The sequence below is a fragment of the Candidozyma auris genome, chromosome 1, assembly GCF_003013715.1.
Source record: "Candidozyma auris chromosome 1, complete sequence".
NCBI classification, from domain to species: Eukaryota; Fungi; Ascomycota; class Pichiomycetes; order Serinales; family Metschnikowiaceae; genus Candidozyma; species Candidozyma auris.
In genome coordinates, this window is record NC_072812.1 from 114,314 (window position 1) to 134,930 (window position 20,617).

Genomic DNA, 20,617 nt, shown 5'->3' on the forward strand with positions numbered 1-20,617 from the left:
CATCGGATAAGATCCTACAATAAACCGGTAGCTCTTTTAGGTTTGCACGCAATACCTTTGATAATTTTTCGTTTCCCAAATTTAAACTAGGTACTAGCGGTTTCTAAAGGTGTATGGTTTAGAGCCAACGAGCCGTAGCTCCAATAATCGGAGTCCTGCGATGGTCGGGCCGAGAATCTCAGTGGTGTCAACTCGATTAGGTCCAATCGACTTCTATCATTGGTAACATAGGTGTAAACCGGTCCTGCGGCAAGTACCGAACACCTCGGTCCGTGATCCTCCTGGATGCGATCTTCAGGTACGAGCCCAATTGCCAGGGCTGATTATAGAGCCAGCGATTAACGAAAAATCTCACCCTAGTTTTTCAACTTCACCTTCCTTCACAACGCCTACTTGATACGCTTGCTGTTTTTGAGCGTGCTTATAAGTCTATTTACTACTCTAGTTGAATAATCTCATCTCTCATCGAATCGCTATTTTTTAGTGTGGATCTCGCTTGCCCCCCGCAAAATGCACACTATTTCAGGTTCTCCCCACAAGGAGATATCACCGCGAGAAACGTGGTATATATAAATCAAGTTTCTCGCACCTACACCATTCAGAGTAACTCCGCCATGACTAAAGTTCCTTTACCATACGACCCTAAGGGAGAGCCTATTAAAGAGCAAGTGCCATACAATGGCGCCACTTTTTTCACCACAACCTGGAAAGTGCCCGAATCTGTTACATACAAGGGTAAAATCATCTATGTCCACGGTTTCTGTGAACACTCCGACATTTACACGCAATTTTTTGATGATTTGAGTCAGAATGGCTACGAGGTGTTCTTCTTTGACCAAAGAGGAGCCGGAGACACTTCACCTGGGAAGGATGCCGGTAAAACCGACGAGTTCCACACATTTGACGATTTAAATTTCATGATTAAGAGAAACTTGGATGCGAGGACGGACAAGTCAGAGAAGTTTATTCTAGGTGGCCACTCGATGGGAGGTGGAATTGTGTTGAACTATGCAATCAACGGTAAATACAGAGACGAGTTCAAAGCAGTGTTTTGCTCGGGTCCCTTGGTGCTTTTGCACCCCAAAACGCGCCCTAACATCCTCGTTAGGGCTTTACAGCCAGTGATAAACCTGCTCGTGCCTACTCTAAAGATAGACTCTAAGTTGACATACGACTACATCACTTCTAACGAGGACTGGAAGAACTTCATCAAGAGCAGCGACAAGAAGTTGATTGGCACCATAAGGCAGTTCAACGATATGTTTGTTCGTGGAGAGAAGTTGACACAAAAGGAGTATGTTGCCGACTTTAGCCCTACCATTCGCTTGTTGGTGTTGCATGGTGACATAGACTACATCAACGATATAGAGGGGTCCAAGAAGTTCATCTCTGTGCTCCCGGATACCGTCAAGCACGAGTTTGTGCCAGTAGAGGGAGGCAGGCACTCACTTTTCAACGAGAGAAAAGAATTATATGACGATACTTTGAGCCGTGTGTTGAAGTTTTTGAATGAGGAAGCCTAAATATGAAGAAGCCTAATTATTAGATAAATCGAGATTTAATACAAGATATATAGTACTTACGGGGATTTGCACCCCGGAAGACCCTCTACCGTCGCGACACCCTAAGCGCATAGGTGGTGCGCATCCGCTTACACTACCGTCTGCCACCGTTAGGACTCCTCGAGAATACTCTACCCATCATAGATACATTATTTGCAACTGGTGTAACTGATAAAACCAGCGTGACTCCTATTTCATCCACTGTCTGAGCCCCTTTATCATCAAACAAAGTGCTCCCATCTTCATTCTCGGCGGCTCGGACGATCTCCTGATGGCGTATATACGCAACCCTACAAAAGTCATCTGATGCTGAATCAACTTATCGCCTGAAAGAATCACCACAAATACCCTTCTTAACTGTTCTTCCTGTGGACCATGGGATACACGATCAAGCAGAAGATCGAGATATGTCTTCAGTCAGAGGTCAATCCTAGTATGACCCAGAGCGAGCTAGCGCTGTGGGCTAAAGAGAAGTACGGCTCCCAGAAACCTCCTTCTCAAACGACCATATCTCGAATATTGAGCTCAAAATCCGAGATCCTCGGCTCCAAGGAGTCAGACTTTTCCTTGGTCAGAAGAAGAAAACAATCAAATCCTCTACTACGAAAGATTCTTACCGAATGGATCACCCAGGCCCTTTGGGAGTCTATACCGATTACCACTCCAATCATTCAGCTGACAGCGAATGCCATATGGACAAGGCTACGGGCAGACTCAAAGGATGGAAATGGCGTCTTTAATCTTAAATGGTGTAATCATTTCGTGAAAAAGCTCAACATCAATTTGGAGGGGTCTCCCAAGGCACAAGAGAAGAACTTGGGCAAAAAACTCAATACTGTTTGGAGATTAGACGAGAAGTTGGAGCTCAAACAATTCATACGTGACCTAATATACCACCACAACTACTCGCCCAAGGACTTATTCACGTTGGACGAGTTTCAATTATTTCATGCCTTGCCGTTGGACCAGATCTTCGACATCTCTTCGATTGATAAGGGCCTCAAACAGAGCGGCACATCTTCTGAGAACACACTTTCAATAATGCTTGGATGCAATATTGATGGTTCCGAGAAATTATCTCCTTTAGTGGTTTCTCGTCAGGACAAGTTTGACGTTTCGGCAAGCTCCCATTCAGCATTGAGATCTCACAGTGGGTCACTCTCAGCCCATGCACTTATGAACAAGTTGGATGAGGTGTACCAAATATCGTACAGATCAAACAATAATAAATGGATCACCTCAAGCATGTTCCAAGACTACTTGCTCACGTTGGACCACAAAATTGAAAATAGCACTCCAAATCGCCAAATAATCATCTTCTTGGATGATAGCTCCTCACACAGAATCATAAATCTTGAGTTCAACCATATAAGACTCGTGTACATGGAAAATGCATCGAAGCATAGAAATCCATATGGGGGCTCGTTCAATGGAGTCAGATTTGACTATCTTCCCATGAGTTTTGGCATCGTTGAAGAATTCAAAATCTTGTACAGACTTCAACAGTATCTTGACATGATCAACAAGCAACGATCATTGACAGGAAAACCTAGCAGGCCATCTTCATTATCTCCTGTAAGTTTGGATAATCTCAGGACCCCATCTACTCTGGGTGAGTCTGCAGAAGTTCTTGCTGAGTCAGACTACCAAGTACCATTTATCAAAGTGATTGAATGGATTAAAAGAGCTTGGGATTCAATAAGATCAGAGAAGATTTTTTTAAGCTGGAGAGCCACTCACTTGATCAACTTTCGACTGACATGGCCTGCCTCTGATCCGAAAGTTGCGGAGCTAGCTCAGGAGACCTTACTGGCATTTTCTGATATCAAGAATACGTATAATCCATCAAAGAGTTACGACAAACTCAAAGAGATCATGAAATATTTAAATGTCGTGATACCCTGGGATATCGATGAGTTACTAGGGCTAGTCAACGAAAGGAACAAAGTCAGTTTAAACTACGTGTCCATAGAAGAGATAATTGGGAGCTGTGTTGCTGCGTCTCAGGATGATCCAGAAGAGCGAGAAGTCGTAAATGAAGAGACACCTTCTCCGTTAGGAGCTGGATGGTTCAACGAAGAGACGTCGGCCCAACTAGCAGACTCTCTGTTTCCAAACACTTCAGCCAGTCCTATGGCAGCTCTGCCAAAGCTTCCTGAGACTAATAGCATGTCCCACTCATCAATGAGCAACACCTCGATCAACAGAGCTCCAATGTTGTTCCCTTCCTCACAGAACACACAACAGTACTCATCCAACAACCAGTATTCTGGCAGACAAGATCAGGCGGCTCAGGAGTATGGTGCTGGTAGTCCCTCGACTATGAGTGCGCTACTTCTAGCTACCAATGTTGCTCGTCAACCAGAACCATTTTCAGCTCTACCATCTATTTCCAAAACGGAGATCAACCTTCCTCCTGTAAGTAGAATGGACATGGGCGGGTACCCAGGTCCATTTGAAAGAAAGCATAGACTCAACAATGCTGAGTTGGAACCGCTCCATCCAGACAGAAAGCGTCCCACTTACAATCAGTCCTTCTCTTCTCCGCTTTATGGCAACTCATACGGGTCCACCCCATACTACCCCAGCATCCCCGAGCAAGTACAAGGTGAAAGCCTTCCTCACATCAGGCCACCAAATGACATTAGACTACCTGTCGTTGGTAGAAGATACCGGGAATCCGTGAGGGAAAATCCCAATGATGGAGAGTTAATAGGATTGCTCAGCAAAGTGATTTCAGCCTCGAGAAGTGAAGGCCTCAACCTTCTGGATCAAGCTTTGGCTGAGCTCAAAGCGAACTTGGTGAAGATGCAGCACAAGCAAGAGCAAGAAGGCGAGTTGCGAAACTAAGATGATACCCAGCACGACTACACACTTTCATAGCATTCGTATCAAATCTTTTAATTCACTATTTACAAACAAGGAAATGAAAAGGAGGTCTAACGTTATCGAACCACACAGTAGCGCATTGCTCTATTCGTCCTCCTCCATAATGCCCAACTCTCTTGCTCTTGCCTCCAACCTCTCTCTCTTCTCAGCACGAGCTCTTCTGATTCGAGCCACCTCTGCCTGAATTTCATGAGGTTCCTTGGGAACCTGGTTAAGCGTCAGAGGATCTGGCCAAAATCCCGGCAAGTTAAACTTTTTATCTGAATCGATACCAACCCAGTACATGACAAGAATTGGGGTCAAGAGACAGAAGCCAAACTGCTGTTAGCTAGATGGAACAAAAATAGCGACATAGATTCTTCAACATACCTTAAACGTCTCTAGCTGTGTTCTGGTTATGCCGCCAGCGAACTTTCTGTAATGATATAATACCATGGTGGTCTCGGATGTAGTAATCACCTTACTTCTGGGGATGGCTTCGCATTCGCACCCATTTTGTATGGCGTACACATTGTACACATACTTCACTAACTACTCGTGTTGTACGCAATCGTTGAGATCAAAAACTACTTAGAGGATGTCTGGATATACACGGATTGAGCCTGACGAGCCAGTTGACAGCAATCCTTATACTTCGGCGAATAGCAATGGCTCCCCTGGCGTATCAGGTAATATGGCCTCTGAACCTACCAGCGGAGACCACGAAGAATGGCTGTGGTCGAGAAAACTTAAGGAATCGTCCCACCCGGTGGCATTGATGTTTTATATTGTGTTTCGTTTAGCCCCTATCTTTACCTATATATTTGGCAATATGATAATTTCGCTTTTCATCAGCCAGAACAGGTTCATACTCCACTTCATCATCCTCACGCTTCTAGTGTCGGCTGATTTCTGGAACCTAAAGAACATCTCAGGAAGATTGTTGGTGGGCCTACGGTGGTGGAATGAAACAAACAAGCAGGAGGGCTCTACAAGCTTTGAAAACGTGTGGGTGTTTGAGTCTGCAGACCCAGACAGGTATATTAACCCAATTGACTCAAAAGTATTTTGGACATTGCTCTACGTCCAGCCAGTGGCGTGGGCAGTCTTGGCTATAATGGCCGTTTTGAAGTTCGAGTTGTTGTATCTTGTTCTCATCGTCATCAGCATCTCCTTGTCTCTTACAAACGCGATGGCTTTTACTAAGTGCGACAAGTTCGGCAAAGCAAACAACTTGGCTTCCGATTTCGTGTCCAGAACCACCGGGGGAATCTGGAATAGGCTTAACCCATTCTCTTCATGAGTTTTGCAACTTCAAAGCTTGACGCAACGCTTTCAAATGCTCAAGTTTGGGTCCTAAGGAAGTGAAGGATTTCTTAGCCCAAGTTGAATCAGGCAAAAGCTCAGTTTCTTTGGCAAGTCTATACTTCCCCTCTGAAGTATCAGCGAGAACAGCAAGCGCCTCGTATTCTGATGCAAGATATTCAAAGTCTTTTTCGTCGATACTGATCCCCCGAATCATGTCTTTATAGTACGTTTGAGAATAATGTTGGGATCGTTTCATGATAATCCGCAAAATCAAGTCATTCATGATCTTAGTCATTTCGTTTTCCTTCTCGACTTTGATGACAGAATCTTTCAAACCTTCCACCTCAACGTCTGTGTTCATGTTTTGTAATATAGTTATGGGATTGTAATACTCATTTGACTTGTCATCTGCTAGTTCAATCAATGCCTTGATAAATTCAGGTCTTGTGTATGAATGCAGTAAAAGAATGTCCCAGGTCTCTCGATCGTTTTGAATCCTAGCAAATCGAATGGCCCTTCTTGGATCATTGAGCTGTTCCATTATAAGCTGCATGGCTTTCTTGTTCTCTCCCACCTTGCCTAACAAATAAATCAATTCTTCGATTAATGAGTTTCTTTCGCATATCTCGATGGCCTTAGAAATATCGTAGTTATCATGAGATGTCAAAAATGGAAGAAGCTTTGAGCGATCGTACTGACCGTAAAGTTGCACACGCACATTCTCGAGGTTTTTCACAAGTAGTTCGTCGATGTTGACCAACTCCTCGATGTAAAAGTAGTTCAAGACGTCTAAGTGGTTATCCGACATTACTTGAATCACCTTTGAAGGAGAAATTTCATGTCTGGCATCAACCAAAAGCTCGATAACATCCTGTAATTTTGCTCCAACTTTGTTCACTGGTAGAAGTTCCAAGTCAGAGGGCTTCTCGAAACGAAACGTAATATAGGTAGGGATTTCGTCAATGAAATATGGTAGTATACTGTTTGAAGTCAAGAAGCCGAATATATTAGGGTCCTTGAGATGAATTAAGTGTGGGATAGCCTTGCGAGGATTATACGATCTTTCGTAGAGTGCAATGAGTAGCTTTCTCAACCTTGTATCATCCTCGTGCTGCTCGAGATAAGATTCCACTTTAGCTGTGGTGAGCGTGATGTCGTAAAGGTCAATATCCCAAGTGTTGATCAAATCGTAGAATTTCGAGCTCTTTGGTAATCGATCAATCCAATAGTCTAGGATTTCAGAAAAGAGCTTCTTAGGGAGGTTCCATCTAGTATCTGCTGGTACGACTGATGCAATTTCTTCAACATGACCAGCTTTGATAAATTTAGATATCCATTTGATCCATAATGTAGATATCTCCTTCACAAGTGCTTCCCTGTCTTCAATCAACAGTGTCGTGGAGGCTTTTGATCCCAATGTGCTTTTTGTGTCTGTCAATGGAAAATCAGAGGGGTCAACGTGAAGAATATTTAACATCATGTTGGCCGCTTCTGACCATTTTTCCTGCTTCAAGAGACTATCAATATACGAAACACCATACGTTAGTCTTTTGATAGGCGACACGATGTGTTGACTCATTTGCCAAGCTTCTAAGTACATTTCTCTGTCAAGATACCATTGAAGACGATCATCTAGTTGAATTTGTTCCGCAACAATAGCATCCCTTGCACTCATGATAAAGTAGCGCACCGACCTCTCCCCAATGTGCTTTCCAAGATGATAATCATTAAGACCGAGGTTGTCGGTGAAGTCAAAACCAATCTCTTCTTCGTGTACTGTAGCTCCATCAATTGAGCTTATTAGCTTGATATCAGGATTTTGAGCCTGAATTTTGCCTGTCTCCTCGTTCTTTTCTGGTTGATTGTAGACAAGGACAATCCAGAGGTCATCTTTAAAGCTACCAATTCCCGAAATCAAAAAGTCCATCTTGTAGACATGTTTAATTTCAACCTTCTTCTCATGAGACAGTCTAAAGGAAAGAGAAGGCGCAGATGGCAAATACCTGCTTCTTATTGATGTACCAGCACCTGATCCACTGGTGCCCTTCAAAGAGACCTTTAAAGACCAGATATAGTTGCCCCACGCAATAAGGAGCATATTACTCTCAGGAAAGCAAATTCGAGGCCAGTAGAGGTCACTGCGAAAGGAGTCTGAAGGCTTTGTTATTGTTGTGATTACCTGCTTCGTTGTAACATGATAGATTGTGATGCCCTTATCATTCATCCACAAGAGAAGGTCGTCAATTGCTTGTATACCGACAATTACTCCATTCTCTTCGTCCAATACAAGCTCTGTTCGTTGGTCAAGCCATGACTTATATGAATACACGACTTTCCCACTCATTCCGCCGTATATAAACGATCGGTTTTTTTGGTAGTTCTTGTCAAGAACAACAGCATGCACAGGTCGTTTATAGTCAAACATGACAATGTCATTAGCGTCATCCACAGATCCAATCACAACAGTTCCGTCCATGGACCCGCTTGCGAAGTACGTGCCGTCAGTATATAGAGAAAGAACGGATGCCTTGTGTGCTCGGAAAGATCGTATATGAGTAAAATCAGGCTTCGTAAAGAGAAGCAAACCAGTATGCGTGCCAAAGATAAACAAATTTTCGTCGTAATACAGCGTGGAAATGGGATCTTTTCTAAAAAAGTTGGGCGGTAGGGCATTTAGCCTGGTGTACTTGAGGATGGGTGGCTCATCATCTTCCTCATCATCTTCCTCGATCTCATGAGCTGACAGTTTGTGGAATCGTAGATTCACATTAACATTGCTCTCTATATGTGCATTATCATTCGAATTTGATGTTTTCGTGGGAACCGTACTGTATTTCTCTTCATCACTTGCCTCAAGGTCCAGGCGCTCAATTATGGTGTCGTCATTATCATTGTCTAGATCTGTATTTCTTGCCTGGTCATCTAGAGTTTTCTTCTCTGAACAAGGTCTTCCATTGGCGGCAGATGATTGTGCCATGACTTCTTGTTTATTAGTGCTCAATGACCTTATCGTCAGTGCCCCATACTTAGTGAGTATGTACTGCAAATAATTGCAAGATTTGATACTAACAAACGCTTCTACAAAAGTTACTCGATTATGCCAACTGCAAGTAAAGGTGTCCTTGTTCAGTGTGATCCGTCAATTAGAGCTTTGATTCTACAGCTTGATCTGAAGAACCGAGGAATAGTACTCGAGGAGTTGGACAATAACCATCTTATGATCAAACAGGACACGGTACAATATGTGAAGGAAGAACTTAATCGTCTATTGTCACAAAACATTTATGATCCCATTGACGGTATGAGACCTTAGAAAAGAAGAATTAGGCCTTTTCATCAACCAGCTTGTCTGGGCTTTCTTCAAGTTCATCTAGAATGTTATCGTTTAGTGTGATATGTTCATCTTCCTCTGCTTGAAAAATCCCACTGATGGTATCATTCAAGAAATTAAAGAAAGCATCTGGCTCCATCACGTCGCTCATATCCTCCGGTTTTATTTTATTGGTCATCACCTTTTGCTCAAGCCCACTATAGAACTGCTCGTAAGTGCTGAATATTACTTTGGAAACCTGGTCGACAAGAAACTTTATGATATCATTCTCGTCAACAAACGCTTTCACTTGACTGTGGATTTTTGGAAGTTGCATGATGATAGCATCATTGAAGGTCACGAGAGCATCCTTGAGAGACAATTTTTCGTCCATTAACGAGCCACAGATCGTGTTGGCAGTTTCTGTCACCCATTCGGTGACAATATTACTCAACTCGGTTTCTGTTTCACGGTTTGCATCAATTAAGTTATTGATGACCTGGGGTGCCGATTTTCTCACTAGCTCGAATAAACCGCCAATCTCATTAACTTTGACTCGGAGCTCTCCACTTCTCAAGGTTTTGATTAATTCCGTAATCCCGCTAGTGAAGTCTAGCGAAGTCTCATTTCTGACATACTGGGTGTCAAAGTTATTGAGCTGAGTCCTCAATATCATCAAGTTTTTAAAGTAAAATAGCTTTGCGTCAGAGCTACCTAGATGCGATTTTGCCAAGGGCAAAGCGCTATTTTTCAACATTCCAATACAACTGTGCACAATATAATGCGCCATGTCATCGAAAACGATTGAGCTGATTAGGTCATAGATGTTTGATAGAATAGTTAATGCCTTGCCAACAGGTGTGTACGCTTCGGGAAAAAGATTATCTTCGAACTCATCAAAAATTGAATCATCCCTGCCTCTCTGCTTGCCGGATGATCTGCGTCTACCAAGACGTAAATCCTCTGCTTTTGGTTTATACTTCGTGAGTTTGTTGTCGATGTAGTTCTGGATGCGGAAAATGAGCCTGGATTGAGAAATGCTAAGCAAAGGCTCAAAAAGCTCTCCATATTCGATTTTAGCATCAATTACCGTGCTTGCAACTGACGTATCATCATCGAACTCGAAATATGCTGTAAGTAAGTTCGTTAGCTTGCATAATTCTCCGATGTTTTGCTCTCGAAGAACCCTGTTTCTTACGTCGTCATATAAAGGCTCAAGAAGATCCTTGTAGAACGAGCTAAGCTCCGCTGTAAAGAGCAGTTGCAGGTCAGCATCCCACAGTTCGAAAGGGAAATATTTGATAAATAGATTATACTCCTTTTCCAAGACCTTCTTGAACCAGGAGATTGTCTTTTGACAGTGTAGAATTAAGCCCTCCAGATCACCCAGTGGCTTATTTTGATCAATACTCCGATAGACTAGTTGCTTTCTGGAGTTAAAATACTGGGATAGTACGTCGATAACCAACCCTTGGTACTCTTTATGCGATGAGCTTTGTTGCACGATTTGTCGAATGAGCGTAGGGAAGCTAGACACTTCAGGCTCTTTGGAAAGCTCGCTTGCAAATTCACTGTATAAGATGATATCCCAGGACAAGCTCTTGAGGTTGCTGTTTTGTATTTTCGAGACAGCTTCATCGCCTTTCTTCTTGATGTTCTCTATCAAGAAGTTCCTTACCAAAGTCAAACCTCTGGTCATGCACTGGCGATAGCGTATGATGTAAACTTCGCTATCTTTGTAGTTGTTGTGGGATTCAAGGAACTCAAGACATTCTTGCAATTGCACCAACATCGTGTTTATTCTACCTGTACGAACAATGGAATTGCCAGAAGAGACCAACTTCTTACTTATTCTCTCTAAAGGCTCAAAGATCTTAAGAACATGCTCCATCTGCTGAGCCTTGGCCTCAAGCTCATTCTGTTTCAGGAGGAGCTCTGTGGCCTGCGTAGCGAAGTCCGACGTTTCTCTCGACACTTTATCGTACCTGAGCCTCAAGTCATTGAGAGACGAAATCATGAACTCGTTCTCCCTCATTAGACTCTCTATATGACTCACATTCATGTTGCAGTCTGTTTGAAATGACAAAACCAAATCATCGCTATAATCGTTCACGTTGTCGATGTGATGAGAGTCCAACACGGCGTTGTAGTTGAACGTATCTAGACATTTCATCCATAGCTGGTCTTTTTCGTCGTCCGTGAAAGGATACGTTGGCATCACTTGAGCCACTGCTTCTTTCACATTGACCCCCACATTGAAGGATTTTGACCTTCCTCGCTCCGGACTTGTGTTCACTACGTGGTGCGATTGACCCTTGGGAAGCGTAGGATTGTGTATGCTTCTGGAATCTGTGGACTCGTTATCATCGGAATTTCGTGTGTAGGCAGGCACTTCGGAGGCCACCTGCTTCACTAGAGATTTCGACCTTCCACGAGCCATTTTTGGTGAACACCAGTAGCGATCTGTATGAAGCCAAGTGTAACCAGATCTTGATATCGCGTACCCATACAGGAAACACACGTCTGGTAGAAGCTCACCATTATTCGTTTATTCAGCGTCGCCTCGCAATTGAAATGGATCCAAGAGAAGCCGCTGATGACTTTTGCTTAACTGGAGACTCCAACGATGAGCTTGCAGACTTAGAGAAGGAATTCGCGTTGAAAAGGCAGAAATTACTTGAGGAGAAAGCACGAAGGAAGAGGGAGAGAGCAAAACCACAAATAAACGTGGAAAGGTCCCCTCTGCCGCCTCGAAAGCAGTCCACAGTGGATTATTTTACAAAAGGAAGAGTAGATCCTGCTCAGCAGCCAGTGAGGTCTGAACCTGAGGTGAAGACTGTTTTCACCACACATACTAAACATAAGACACAGAAGGAAACACCCAATGGCTTTGCGTCTCGACTAGCGGGCATGGACCGCTCGAAAACAAACAAATTGGATTATTATGCACGAGTTTTTGAGTTCGAAAATGTGCCTAAGTATACTTCCATTCAAGTGCCACCAGATGATGCTGAGACGTACTCCGGCATCAAGCTTCAAACGCGTTTAATTCCCAAGGAAGCAGTTGTTGAGCTCTTCGAAGGCATCAAAATTCTTAATGTAAAGAGGCTTCTCGCGAAAGTGACGGGACCGGAGTTCAAAGAGCCCTCTTATGCCAACTGGTGTTTTGTAGGAATGGTGGTCTTTATGAGCAAGCCCAAGCACACCGTGAAGGGGCAAAAATACCTGATTCTACGCGTGGGCGATTTCGACCATTCTGTTGACCTCATGCTTTTCGATGCAGCGTTCGAGAAGTACTGGAAACTACAAGTAGGGGAAGTGATTGGGGTGTTAAACCCTCAAGTGAAACTGTTCAAGGGCACTTTCAACCTAACGCTAACAGACAATTCCCTTAGTATACTAGAGCTAGGCAGGGCTAGACATTTTGGGTATTGCGGCAGTGAAACGAAAAACGGCACCAGGTGCAAGAATTTTGTGGACGTTTCCAAACTGGCCCTTTGTGCTTATCATGAGGAACAGAAATACAAGGCGTCGGGGCTGAGAATGGAGCTTCAGGGAGTGAAAATGAGAGAGTCCGTGTATCACAGAGGTAATGCGCACTCCAACAGGCGCTTCGATCCTGATAACTGGGCCGGCATGGGTGTTTATGGAGGATCCCGCTGCGAGATTTTCAGTGGAGGTACTGGATTTGACGAGGGTAAGTACGACAAGCCTCCAAGTCAAGCAAGCCGAGCTCGACAAAAGAAAACCAACAGCTTGCTCGAAAAGCGATTACGTGCAACGGTGGCGCCAAAACGGGTGTCAGAATTGGAGAAACTAGGCATTCTACGTAGCGGTAGCGATAATGAGACAGGCAATGGAGGCTGCGAAACGGCCACATGCGAGCGCCGTGCAGGAAAGCACTGTGGGAGAGAGGCAGAGAACCAGCCCAACGATGGGCGCGAAAAAGAGGGGTTTCATTTTCATAAGACAGCGGCCGGAGTTGCTTCCGCAACAGACAATGACAACAATGGTAACGGTGGAAAAGGGTTGCAAAAGTTGATTCTGGACATGGGTTTTGATCCACGAGACATTGACAGCAGTAACGCCTCCATCAACAACAGTGGCAGTGTCCCCAGAATGTCTAAAAATGCACACCTTCAAGAGCTCAAGCAGCTTTCTCGCCAAAAAAAGGTGTCCCTCGAGCCGGCGCAGGAGCAGCGCCGCAGGCAGGCAGCCAAATGGAGACAAAACGCTCAGCTTCTGCTGCGCAACACGCAAGATGGCAAAAGTGCGCCTCTAAAGAAGTTACCCCAGATGGATGTTAATAATGAGCAACGTTGTTACGGCAGTGACGGGGACGACCTCGAGATCGTGGTGTGACAAAGACGCTATTTTCTTCTCTACGTGAATTATTTGCTTTGTTTTATCTTGTGAATAACCCGTTGCCATTGTCGATCTGGAATGCGTGACAATAGCCTTGTTTTAGATTCTTCGATGATGTTTGCAACAATCGACGGACCCAATTTTTTTTCCTCATCGTTTTGCGGCCCTGCTTCGATAAAGCACATGAACCTCGAGTCGCTTCGGAACGCACATGAATAGTGACGGAATAGTGGTTACCCTCTCCCAAAAGCGAGCATCCTGTATGACTCTGTGGCAGCGAATATCAGTCTGTGGACATGGCATTGGTCGCAACGGATGGCCATTGCTGCGTGGCCTGCGTGGTGGAGGCCCTGGCTCGAACAATTTGGCATTCTTCTCCATGTGAAAGTCCCCTCTACAGGAATCACCACAGGCGTTGGGGAACGGAGTATAAATGTTCTCCACCCTGCTGACCATGATTCTGCTACAGCTTACCTTTCGCTAATTTTTATCATGTCTTTTATCGCTGACGCCGTTGAGGCGCTCAAACCCCATATTGCCAAATGGTACACCATCGTGTTTGCTACTGTTCTTCTTTACTATGTGCATCGCAAGGTGAGAGTCTACAGAATCTCGAAAAAGTTTGGCTGCCAGGATACGGAGGGTGTCCCAGCACCATTCTTTGCCATTCCCGTGTTGATCGAGGCTCTCAAGAATATCAACAATGGTACCATCTTGGAAATGTTTAAAGAATACTTCAGCAACGTTAAGAACGACACCTGCCACGTTACTTTGGGTGGTATCAAGATTATCTTCACCTTTCAGCCAGAAAACTACAAGGCTATCTTGGCCAATCAGTTTAACGACTTTGCCTTGGGCAAAAGACACTCGCACTTTTTACCATTGCTTGGTGACGGTATCTTCACTTTGGATGCTCACGGATGGAAGAACTCCAGAGCTATGTTGAGGCCTCAGTTTTCCAGAGAGCAGATTGCTCATGTGAGAACCTTGGAGCCCCACGTTATGACTCTTGCTTCCCACATCAAGAAGGCCAACGGTGGAGTATTTGATATCCAGGACTTGTTCTTCAAGTTCACTGTTGACACTGCAACTGAGATTCTTTTCGGTGAGTCTGTTTACTGTTTGAGAGATGGAACTGTCCCAGAACAGCCACCTCACAATGAGTTTCCTGAGAGAGCGGAGTTTGGTGAGGCTTTTAACGTTACTCAGAGATACCTCGCTATGAGAGCTTATTCGCAGATCTTTTACAAGCTCATTGATGGTCCTAGATTCCGTAAGTGTTGCAACAAGGTGCATAAGTTCGCTCAGTACTATGTGAACAAGGCTCTTGAGGCTCCAATGGAGGAGATTGAGGCCAAATCTGAAAAGGGTTACACTTTCTTGTATGAATTGGTGAAGCAGACCAGAGACCCCAAGGTGTTGCAGGATCAGTTGTTGAACATCATGGTGGCCGGTAGAGACACCACTGCTGGTTTGTTGTCGTTCACTTTCTTTGAGTTGTCTAGACATCCAGAGGTGTACGAGAGATTGAAGCAGGAGGTGTTAGTGCAGTTTGGTGAAGGTTCTCCAGAGGACATCGCCAACATCAGCTTTGAGTCTCTTAAGAAGTGCGAATACTTGAAGTGGGTACTTAATGAGGTGTTGAGAATGTATCCTTCGGTGCCAATGAATTTCAGGGAGGCTACAAAAGACACTGTGCTTCCCACCGGTGGTGGTCCAGATGGCACTGCCCCAGTGTTTGTGGCAAAGGGCACCACTGTTGCATACTCTGTGTACCTTACTCAGAGAGACCCCCAGTTCTATGGCAAGGATGCTAATGAGTTCAGACCCGAGAGATGGGCCGAGAACCACAAGCTTGGCTGGGCCTACTTGCCATTCAACGGTGGACCAAGAATTTGCTTGGGTCAGCAGTTTGCCCTCACTGAGGCTTCTTACGTTGTTGTGAGATTGATTCAGATGTTCCCCAACTTGGTCTCCGCTTACGATGGCCCATACCCACCAAAGAAGATGTTGCATCTTACTTTGTCCATGTATGATGGTGTGCCAGTGAAGATGACGTGAGCATGCTAGTGCTGTGCGCTAACAGACTGTGACGTCAAACAAGTCAACAGCATACATATTCTTTCACCTGTCGCTTTTGAACCGGCACCAATTGATAGATTCGATATAGGTTTACTGGGTCATTTCATAGGAGATTTTATTTATAGGCTATTCCATATACCGTATCATTGAGCCAAAAAATTTGTATGTGGGCTCGTGTCCAGCGAAGCCCAGAAGCGCAATATTTGCATCGACTTTCTTGCGGGGCTTTCGCCCATCTCATATGAAAGAGTTCACGGCAATCTCTTCGGATAGATGGCGAGTCTTGTGAGGCGTGCCGTCGTACAAGCTGCCCAGATTGAGTAAATAAGGCAAATGTGTACTAACTATGTGTAAAACATATTTTACCAAATTTTCGATTTGAGACTGCTTGCGGCGTAATTTTTCAAAATGTGCCTCAGTGCTCAGAGCTCTGAATATCAGCACTCTAGCATACGAAAAGCGAGATTATCTAAAAACCCAGCCCAGAAATGAAGATCTCCGAATTACATGAAAACTCACCCTGAATTCGAACCCCATCGTAAAATTTACTTCAACTCTTCACTTTTCCTTCAACTTTGTCTTCCCATTCTATTACTACCGGGCCCTCTTGATTGGTGTCTTTCGCACGCTTTTTTTCACCCCAGGGCTCAGTGATCTCATCGCTCTCTTCACTATGGCAGACCCCAAAAGGCCAAAGCTCGACTCTTCTGCCATGAGAATTTGCACCCATCTGGGCCTGTTCCACGCCGATGAGGCCTTGGCCGTGTACATGTTGAGGCTCTTGCCCAAATACAAGGAGGCGTCTCTCACGAGACTGAGGAAGCCTGAGGACTGGGAAGCGGCCGACATTGTGGTCGATGTTGGTGGGAAGTACGATGGGGTGAAGTGGTTTGACCACCACCAGAGGGAGTTCAACGAGACGTTTTCCGGGAAGTTTGCCACGAAGCTATCGAGCGCTGGCTTGATCTATAAGCACTTTGGTAAGGACATCATCCAAGAGACGCTCAAAATCCAGAAGCCAGAAACCGTGGACTTGCTCTATTTGAAAGTATACAAGGAGTTCATCGAGGCGGTGGACGCCAATGACAACGGTATCAACAATTACCCAGGTGACGTTGAGAAGAAATTCAACGACAAGAACTTGGGGTTGCCTGCCATTGTGAGCCAGTTGAACCCTCGATGGAACAATGACCCTAAGGACGAGGACTATGATGCTGCTTTCGAGAAAGCCAGCGAGTTGATGGGCACGTGTTTCTACAATTTGCTCAAAGGGTATGGCGAGTCCTGGTTGCCTGCAAGGGACATTGTGGAGGCAGCTTTCGACAAGAGGTTTGAAACGGACAAAAGCGGTGAGGTGATTGTGCTAGAGAGGTTTTGCCCTTGGAAAGAGCACTTGTACGCCATAGAAAAGGAGAAAGACGCCCAGGGTGTCATCAAATTTGTGCTCTTCGCAGACCTGAGCTCGAAATGGCGTATTTCCACCGTGTCGGTGACATCCACCAGTTTTGAGTTCCGTTTTGGGCTCCCCGAGCCATGGCGAGGTGTGAGAGACGAAGAGCTCTCTAAATTGACTGGAGTGCCTGGCTGTATCTTCGTGCATGCTGCAGGTTTCATTGGTGGGTGTGAAACTCAAGAGGGGGTGCTACAGCTTGCTAGATTGGCTTTGGAACACAAGTAAGTATATGTATGTAACAGTAAAACAAACAATAACTAATTACCGTCCAACAATGGAGCACCTTCCTCGGTGGTTGGCTCCCTGGTGATCTTGCCAGTGGCAGCGGCGACCAAACTCAACACGGCAAGAAGACCAGCAATAACGAAAGCGAAGATCCACTGCAACGCAAAGGTTTTGGTGAAGATCTGGTTGAGACCGACACCAAACATCAAGGCACTGGAACTCAAGCCAATGCCCCAGTCGTTGAACACGACAATGAAGAAAGTAGGCACAAACAAGAACATCCAAATGAGAATGTTGGAGATGATTCTACCAACAAATTTGTGAACGTGGAACAACACGGCACCGTTCCAGAACACAGCGAACATCAACCAGGACCATGGCAATGCCACGGTAGGCCAGTGGATCAACACCCACGTGGACAAGGGTCTAAGCTTGTAAGTCTTGTGGGTGAAGTACAAGTAGGTGATGTTGGCAAAGTTCAACAAGAGCACGAGCTCGGACCAGAAGAAGTGCTTCTTGACGAAAAGTAACGTCCATGCAAACACACCCAAGTTGAAAGCGGTGAAGTGCCACCCAATCTTCTCGGTGATGGTGTGTCTCGACTCCGACAATGGGTTGGACGACTCGGCAGCAGGGACAAAGATTTGCACGACAAACGAGATTTGCAAGAAGAACAACACAAGCCAGTAGAGCAAAGTCACTATGATGTTGGCAGAGAAGGGGGTGTCGGAGACATGGTAAGGGTTGTGCTTGTCACCAGGCGATCTGCCAACAAAGTAGCGAATGCTGACGAAGGCAGCGAGGATCCATGAGATGATGGTGGCCCACTTGTGGACGACAAGGCTGTTGGATGAAACCTGAGGCATAATTGTAGCTGAGTCAAGAGTTGGTCGAAGGGGAGAGAAGAAGAAGGAGGAGCCGATCAAGCCATTTTTATCTGGGCCAATGCGTGCCTCCACTCTGAAAGTTCTCGAATGCCTTGTTTGCTAGCCTGATGGCTGCGGAACAGCAAGCGTCACGCCTGCATTGCTCAGTCGTAAAGGGGCCTTGTGCACAGGGTGCGAGGCTCCCTAACGCACCCCCACTGGTGTTTAAGGGATCTTTAGCCCTTAAAGAGGAGGCACCTGATCCCCATGCTATTGTGTAGCCGAAAAAGTTGGGCTGGTCATGTAAGCCTGCTCTGTAGGGAGAAGCACGGATTCTACAGCTTGTTGGTGGAACAGTTTTTATCGTGCATACATAACTCTCGTCTACGGTGCCTCGCTTTTGCAGCCACGCATATTTAGCAAGCGCCTCTGTACGACCTCTTGTGCTTGTGGTGGCCAGTGCCTTTCTTATCCAACACTTTGGCCTGCTCTTTTTTCTTATCGTTGACTCCGTCAGAAGCGATACTGAGCAACAAGTCATGGATAACGGCTCTTCTCTCCTCTTCGCTCGCAGTATTTTGGGCACTGACAACTTGAACCACTCCATCGTACGCCTTGATGAGCAACTCAGTAGCCTCAGTAATTCCCTGGATGAGCTTCTCCAACAAGTTGAGGTTGCACGAAGGACGCACCACTACTCTCAAGATTTCCTTGTCTTGCTCGTCAGGACTCAAGTTGTAGTTAGGCACGATGAATCCCTTCTTTCTCAAGAGCACAGAGATCATTGCCTGAGGTACTCCATGGTACTGCTTTCTGAACTCTTCGGAAAATCTGAATGCCACCACAGGCAAGCCTGGACGGAATTTCTGGTTGTTCTGAGCGACATTCTTCAAGTCTGATGGAAGCTCGCAAGGGAGGGTGAAGAGGCTCTTTGAGTCGGCCTCTGCCAATGGCTTGTGGATGACAGAGAGCACCTCGTAGTACTTGGAACTCTCCAAAAAGTTCGACAACAAACGCGCGTTCTGGATGCAGCTGTCAAATATCTTCGTGTAGCCCTCTCTTCCGAAAGCCAAGAAGTTGTAGTACTGGTGCAACACAGGGAACCCGGGTCTGGAGAAGTTTAAATTGAATGTCTCCTCGACTCCACCCAAATAGTCCAATTTGAACCGCAACAGCTCAGGCAAGTACTCGTTGTGCTTCCAAATGATCCAACCCAAACCAGCTGTGGTCAAACCGAACTTGTGGCCCGAAGTGTTGATGGAAACAACACGAGGAACTGCAAAGTCCCATTTCAAGTGTGGGTACACGAATGGTGCAACAAAGCCACCAGAAGCTCCGTCAACGTGGATCTTGATGTCGAGGCCAGTCTCCTTCTCTACCTCGTCCAATAAGTTGTTAATCTTCTGCACTGGCTCAAAGTTCCCCGTAAAAGTAGAACCCAAGATCACAAAAATACCAATCGTGTTTTCGTCAATGTTTTCCTTAATCTTCTCCACATCGATGACGTGATCCGAGCCCTCATTAACATGTATGGTTCTGTTTTCCACATCGAAGTACCTGGCAAATTTTTCCAAGGCCACCTGGGCTATGGAAGACATGATGATGTTTGGGTTCTCGGTAGATTTGCCCTCGGCTTTTCTCTTCTCCTGCCATCTCTTCTTCAAAGCCAAGCCTGCCATCATAATAGCCTCCGAAGAACCGGTGGTGGAAGTACCAATAGTGTCAACCTTGCCATTCTTGTTTTTTGGTGCATGCCACAAAGAAGACAAGATGCTGATACAACGAGCCTGGTGCTCGAGCATTGAAGGGTACTCATCGTTATCAGCCAAGTTTTTGGTGATGTTGTCAGTGATCAACTTTAATGGGGTAGGCTCGATCTCCGTATTGACAAACGACGCCATGTTCAACGTGGGCAAACCGTCAAGACTCAATTCCTCCTCGATGTACTTAAGCACCAAGTCCTTGTTGGAAGAAGTGGTTGGAATCTCATATTTGGGCACGGGGTTGTTGGAGGTGTAGTTGAAGATGTACTCGTCATTTGCAGCTACAGGGGTCTTTGTAGACAACTTCAAGAGCCTTTGTTCCAATTGCTCAGTGTCAATGTGTTTAGAAAGGGGCATGATATTCAACTGATGGGAAATTTAATGCAGCAATTGTGCTTGCTGGGCCAGGGCCTGGGGCCGGTTATATAGCCAATTCCTAAGCGCAACCCAGGTTGCAGTTCCCCAACCCTGCCGGTAGGTAAGATGCATGGAGGGCCACACACCGACCCCCCTAGTAAAACATGGGCCGAGAAGGCCATTGGCAGAGCCTATACGCAAAAAGGACCGAATGCACACAAGGAAACCTTTTTTTTTTTTTTTTCTTCTTTGTCTCTTTTACATTTCTCGCTCCACCCGTGGGCTCCCTCACCCGTGGCCGCAAACCATATCTATGCACAAGGAACAATAACCATGTATGCGAATGTGCCATTTGACGTAGTAAGAATAATGCAAAAGCCTGTCAAAATGTGGGCTGTGGGAAAAGGACACCAACTAGTTGGAACGAATTGGGACTAGTATTCGACATGAAAACTGTT

General features: G+C 45.4%; 9 protein-coding genes across 9 annotated transcripts; 4 read left to right on the plus strand and 5 right to left on the minus strand. All coding sequences in view use genetic code 12, as the record gives it.

Annotated features, from left to right (window-relative positions):
• Positions 1-614: 614 nt before the first annotated feature.
• CJI96_0000049 (acylglycerol lipase) lies at positions 615-1,523 on the plus strand (the record flags this gene model as incomplete). Its single annotated transcript, XM_029033765.2, has 1 exon — positions 615-1,523. The coding sequence occupies one exon, from the start codon at positions 615-617 to the stop codon at positions 1,521-1,523; it is 909 nt and encodes a 302-aa protein (XP_028892357.1).
• A 3,012-nt stretch (positions 1,524-4,535) lies between these two features.
• Positions 4,536-4,886, minus strand: PET100 (Pet100p; the record flags this gene model as incomplete). Its single annotated transcript, XM_029033764.1, has 2 exons — positions 4,536-4,769; positions 4,821-4,886. 2 exons carry the CDS (start codon positions 4,884-4,886, stop codon positions 4,536-4,538), a joined length of 300 nt encoding a protein of 99 aa, XP_028892356.1.
• An 841-nt stretch (positions 4,887-5,727) lies between these two features.
• On the minus strand, positions 5,728-8,715 carry VPS41 (Vps41p; the record flags this gene model as incomplete). The annotated part of the gene is made up of 1 exon (XM_029033763.2): positions 5,728-8,715. One exon carries the CDS (start codon positions 8,713-8,715, stop codon positions 5,728-5,730), a length of 2,988 nt encoding a protein of 995 aa, XP_028892355.2.
• A 346-nt stretch (positions 8,716-9,061) lies between these two features.
• On the minus strand, positions 9,062-11,488 carry SEC34 (Golgi transport complex subunit COG3; the record flags this gene model as incomplete). Its single annotated transcript, XM_029033762.2, has 1 exon — positions 9,062-11,488. The coding sequence occupies one exon, from the start codon at positions 11,486-11,488 to the stop codon at positions 9,062-9,064; it is 2,427 nt and encodes an 808-aa protein (XP_028892354.2).
• Positions 11,489-11,622: 134 nt separating this feature from the next.
• On the plus strand, positions 11,623-13,410 carry CJI96_0000054 (uncharacterized protein; the record flags this gene model as incomplete). Its single annotated transcript, XM_029033761.2, has 1 exon — positions 11,623-13,410. One exon carries the CDS (start codon positions 11,623-11,625, stop codon positions 13,408-13,410), a length of 1,788 nt encoding a protein of 595 aa, XP_028892353.2.
• Positions 13,411-13,905: 495 nt separating this feature from the next.
• Positions 13,906-15,474, plus strand: CJI96_0000055 (uncharacterized protein; the record flags this gene model as incomplete). Its single annotated transcript, XM_029033760.1, has 1 exon — positions 13,906-15,474. The coding sequence occupies one exon, from the start codon at positions 13,906-13,908 to the stop codon at positions 15,472-15,474; it is 1,569 nt and encodes a 522-aa protein (XP_028892352.1).
• Positions 15,475-16,168: 694 nt separating this feature from the next.
• CJI96_0000056 (uncharacterized protein) lies at positions 16,169-17,173 on the plus strand (the record flags this gene model as incomplete). The annotated part of the gene is made up of 1 exon (XM_029033759.1): positions 16,169-17,173. The coding sequence occupies one exon, from the start codon at positions 16,169-16,171 to the stop codon at positions 17,171-17,173; it is 1,005 nt and encodes a 334-aa protein (XP_028892351.1).
• Positions 17,174-17,205: 32 nt separating this feature from the next.
• CJI96_0000057 (uncharacterized protein) lies at positions 17,206-18,039 on the minus strand (the record flags this gene model as incomplete). The annotated part of the gene is made up of 1 exon (XM_029033758.1): positions 17,206-18,039. One exon carries the CDS (start codon positions 18,037-18,039, stop codon positions 17,206-17,208), a length of 834 nt encoding a protein of 277 aa, XP_028892350.1.
• A 416-nt stretch (positions 18,040-18,455) lies between these two features.
• GAD1 (glutamate decarboxylase GAD1) lies at positions 18,456-20,159 on the minus strand (the record flags this gene model as incomplete). The annotated part of the gene is made up of 1 exon (XM_029033757.2): positions 18,456-20,159. The coding sequence occupies one exon, from the start codon at positions 20,157-20,159 to the stop codon at positions 18,456-18,458; it is 1,704 nt and encodes a 567-aa protein (XP_028892349.1).
• Between the last annotated feature and the right edge of the window lie 458 nt (positions 20,160-20,617).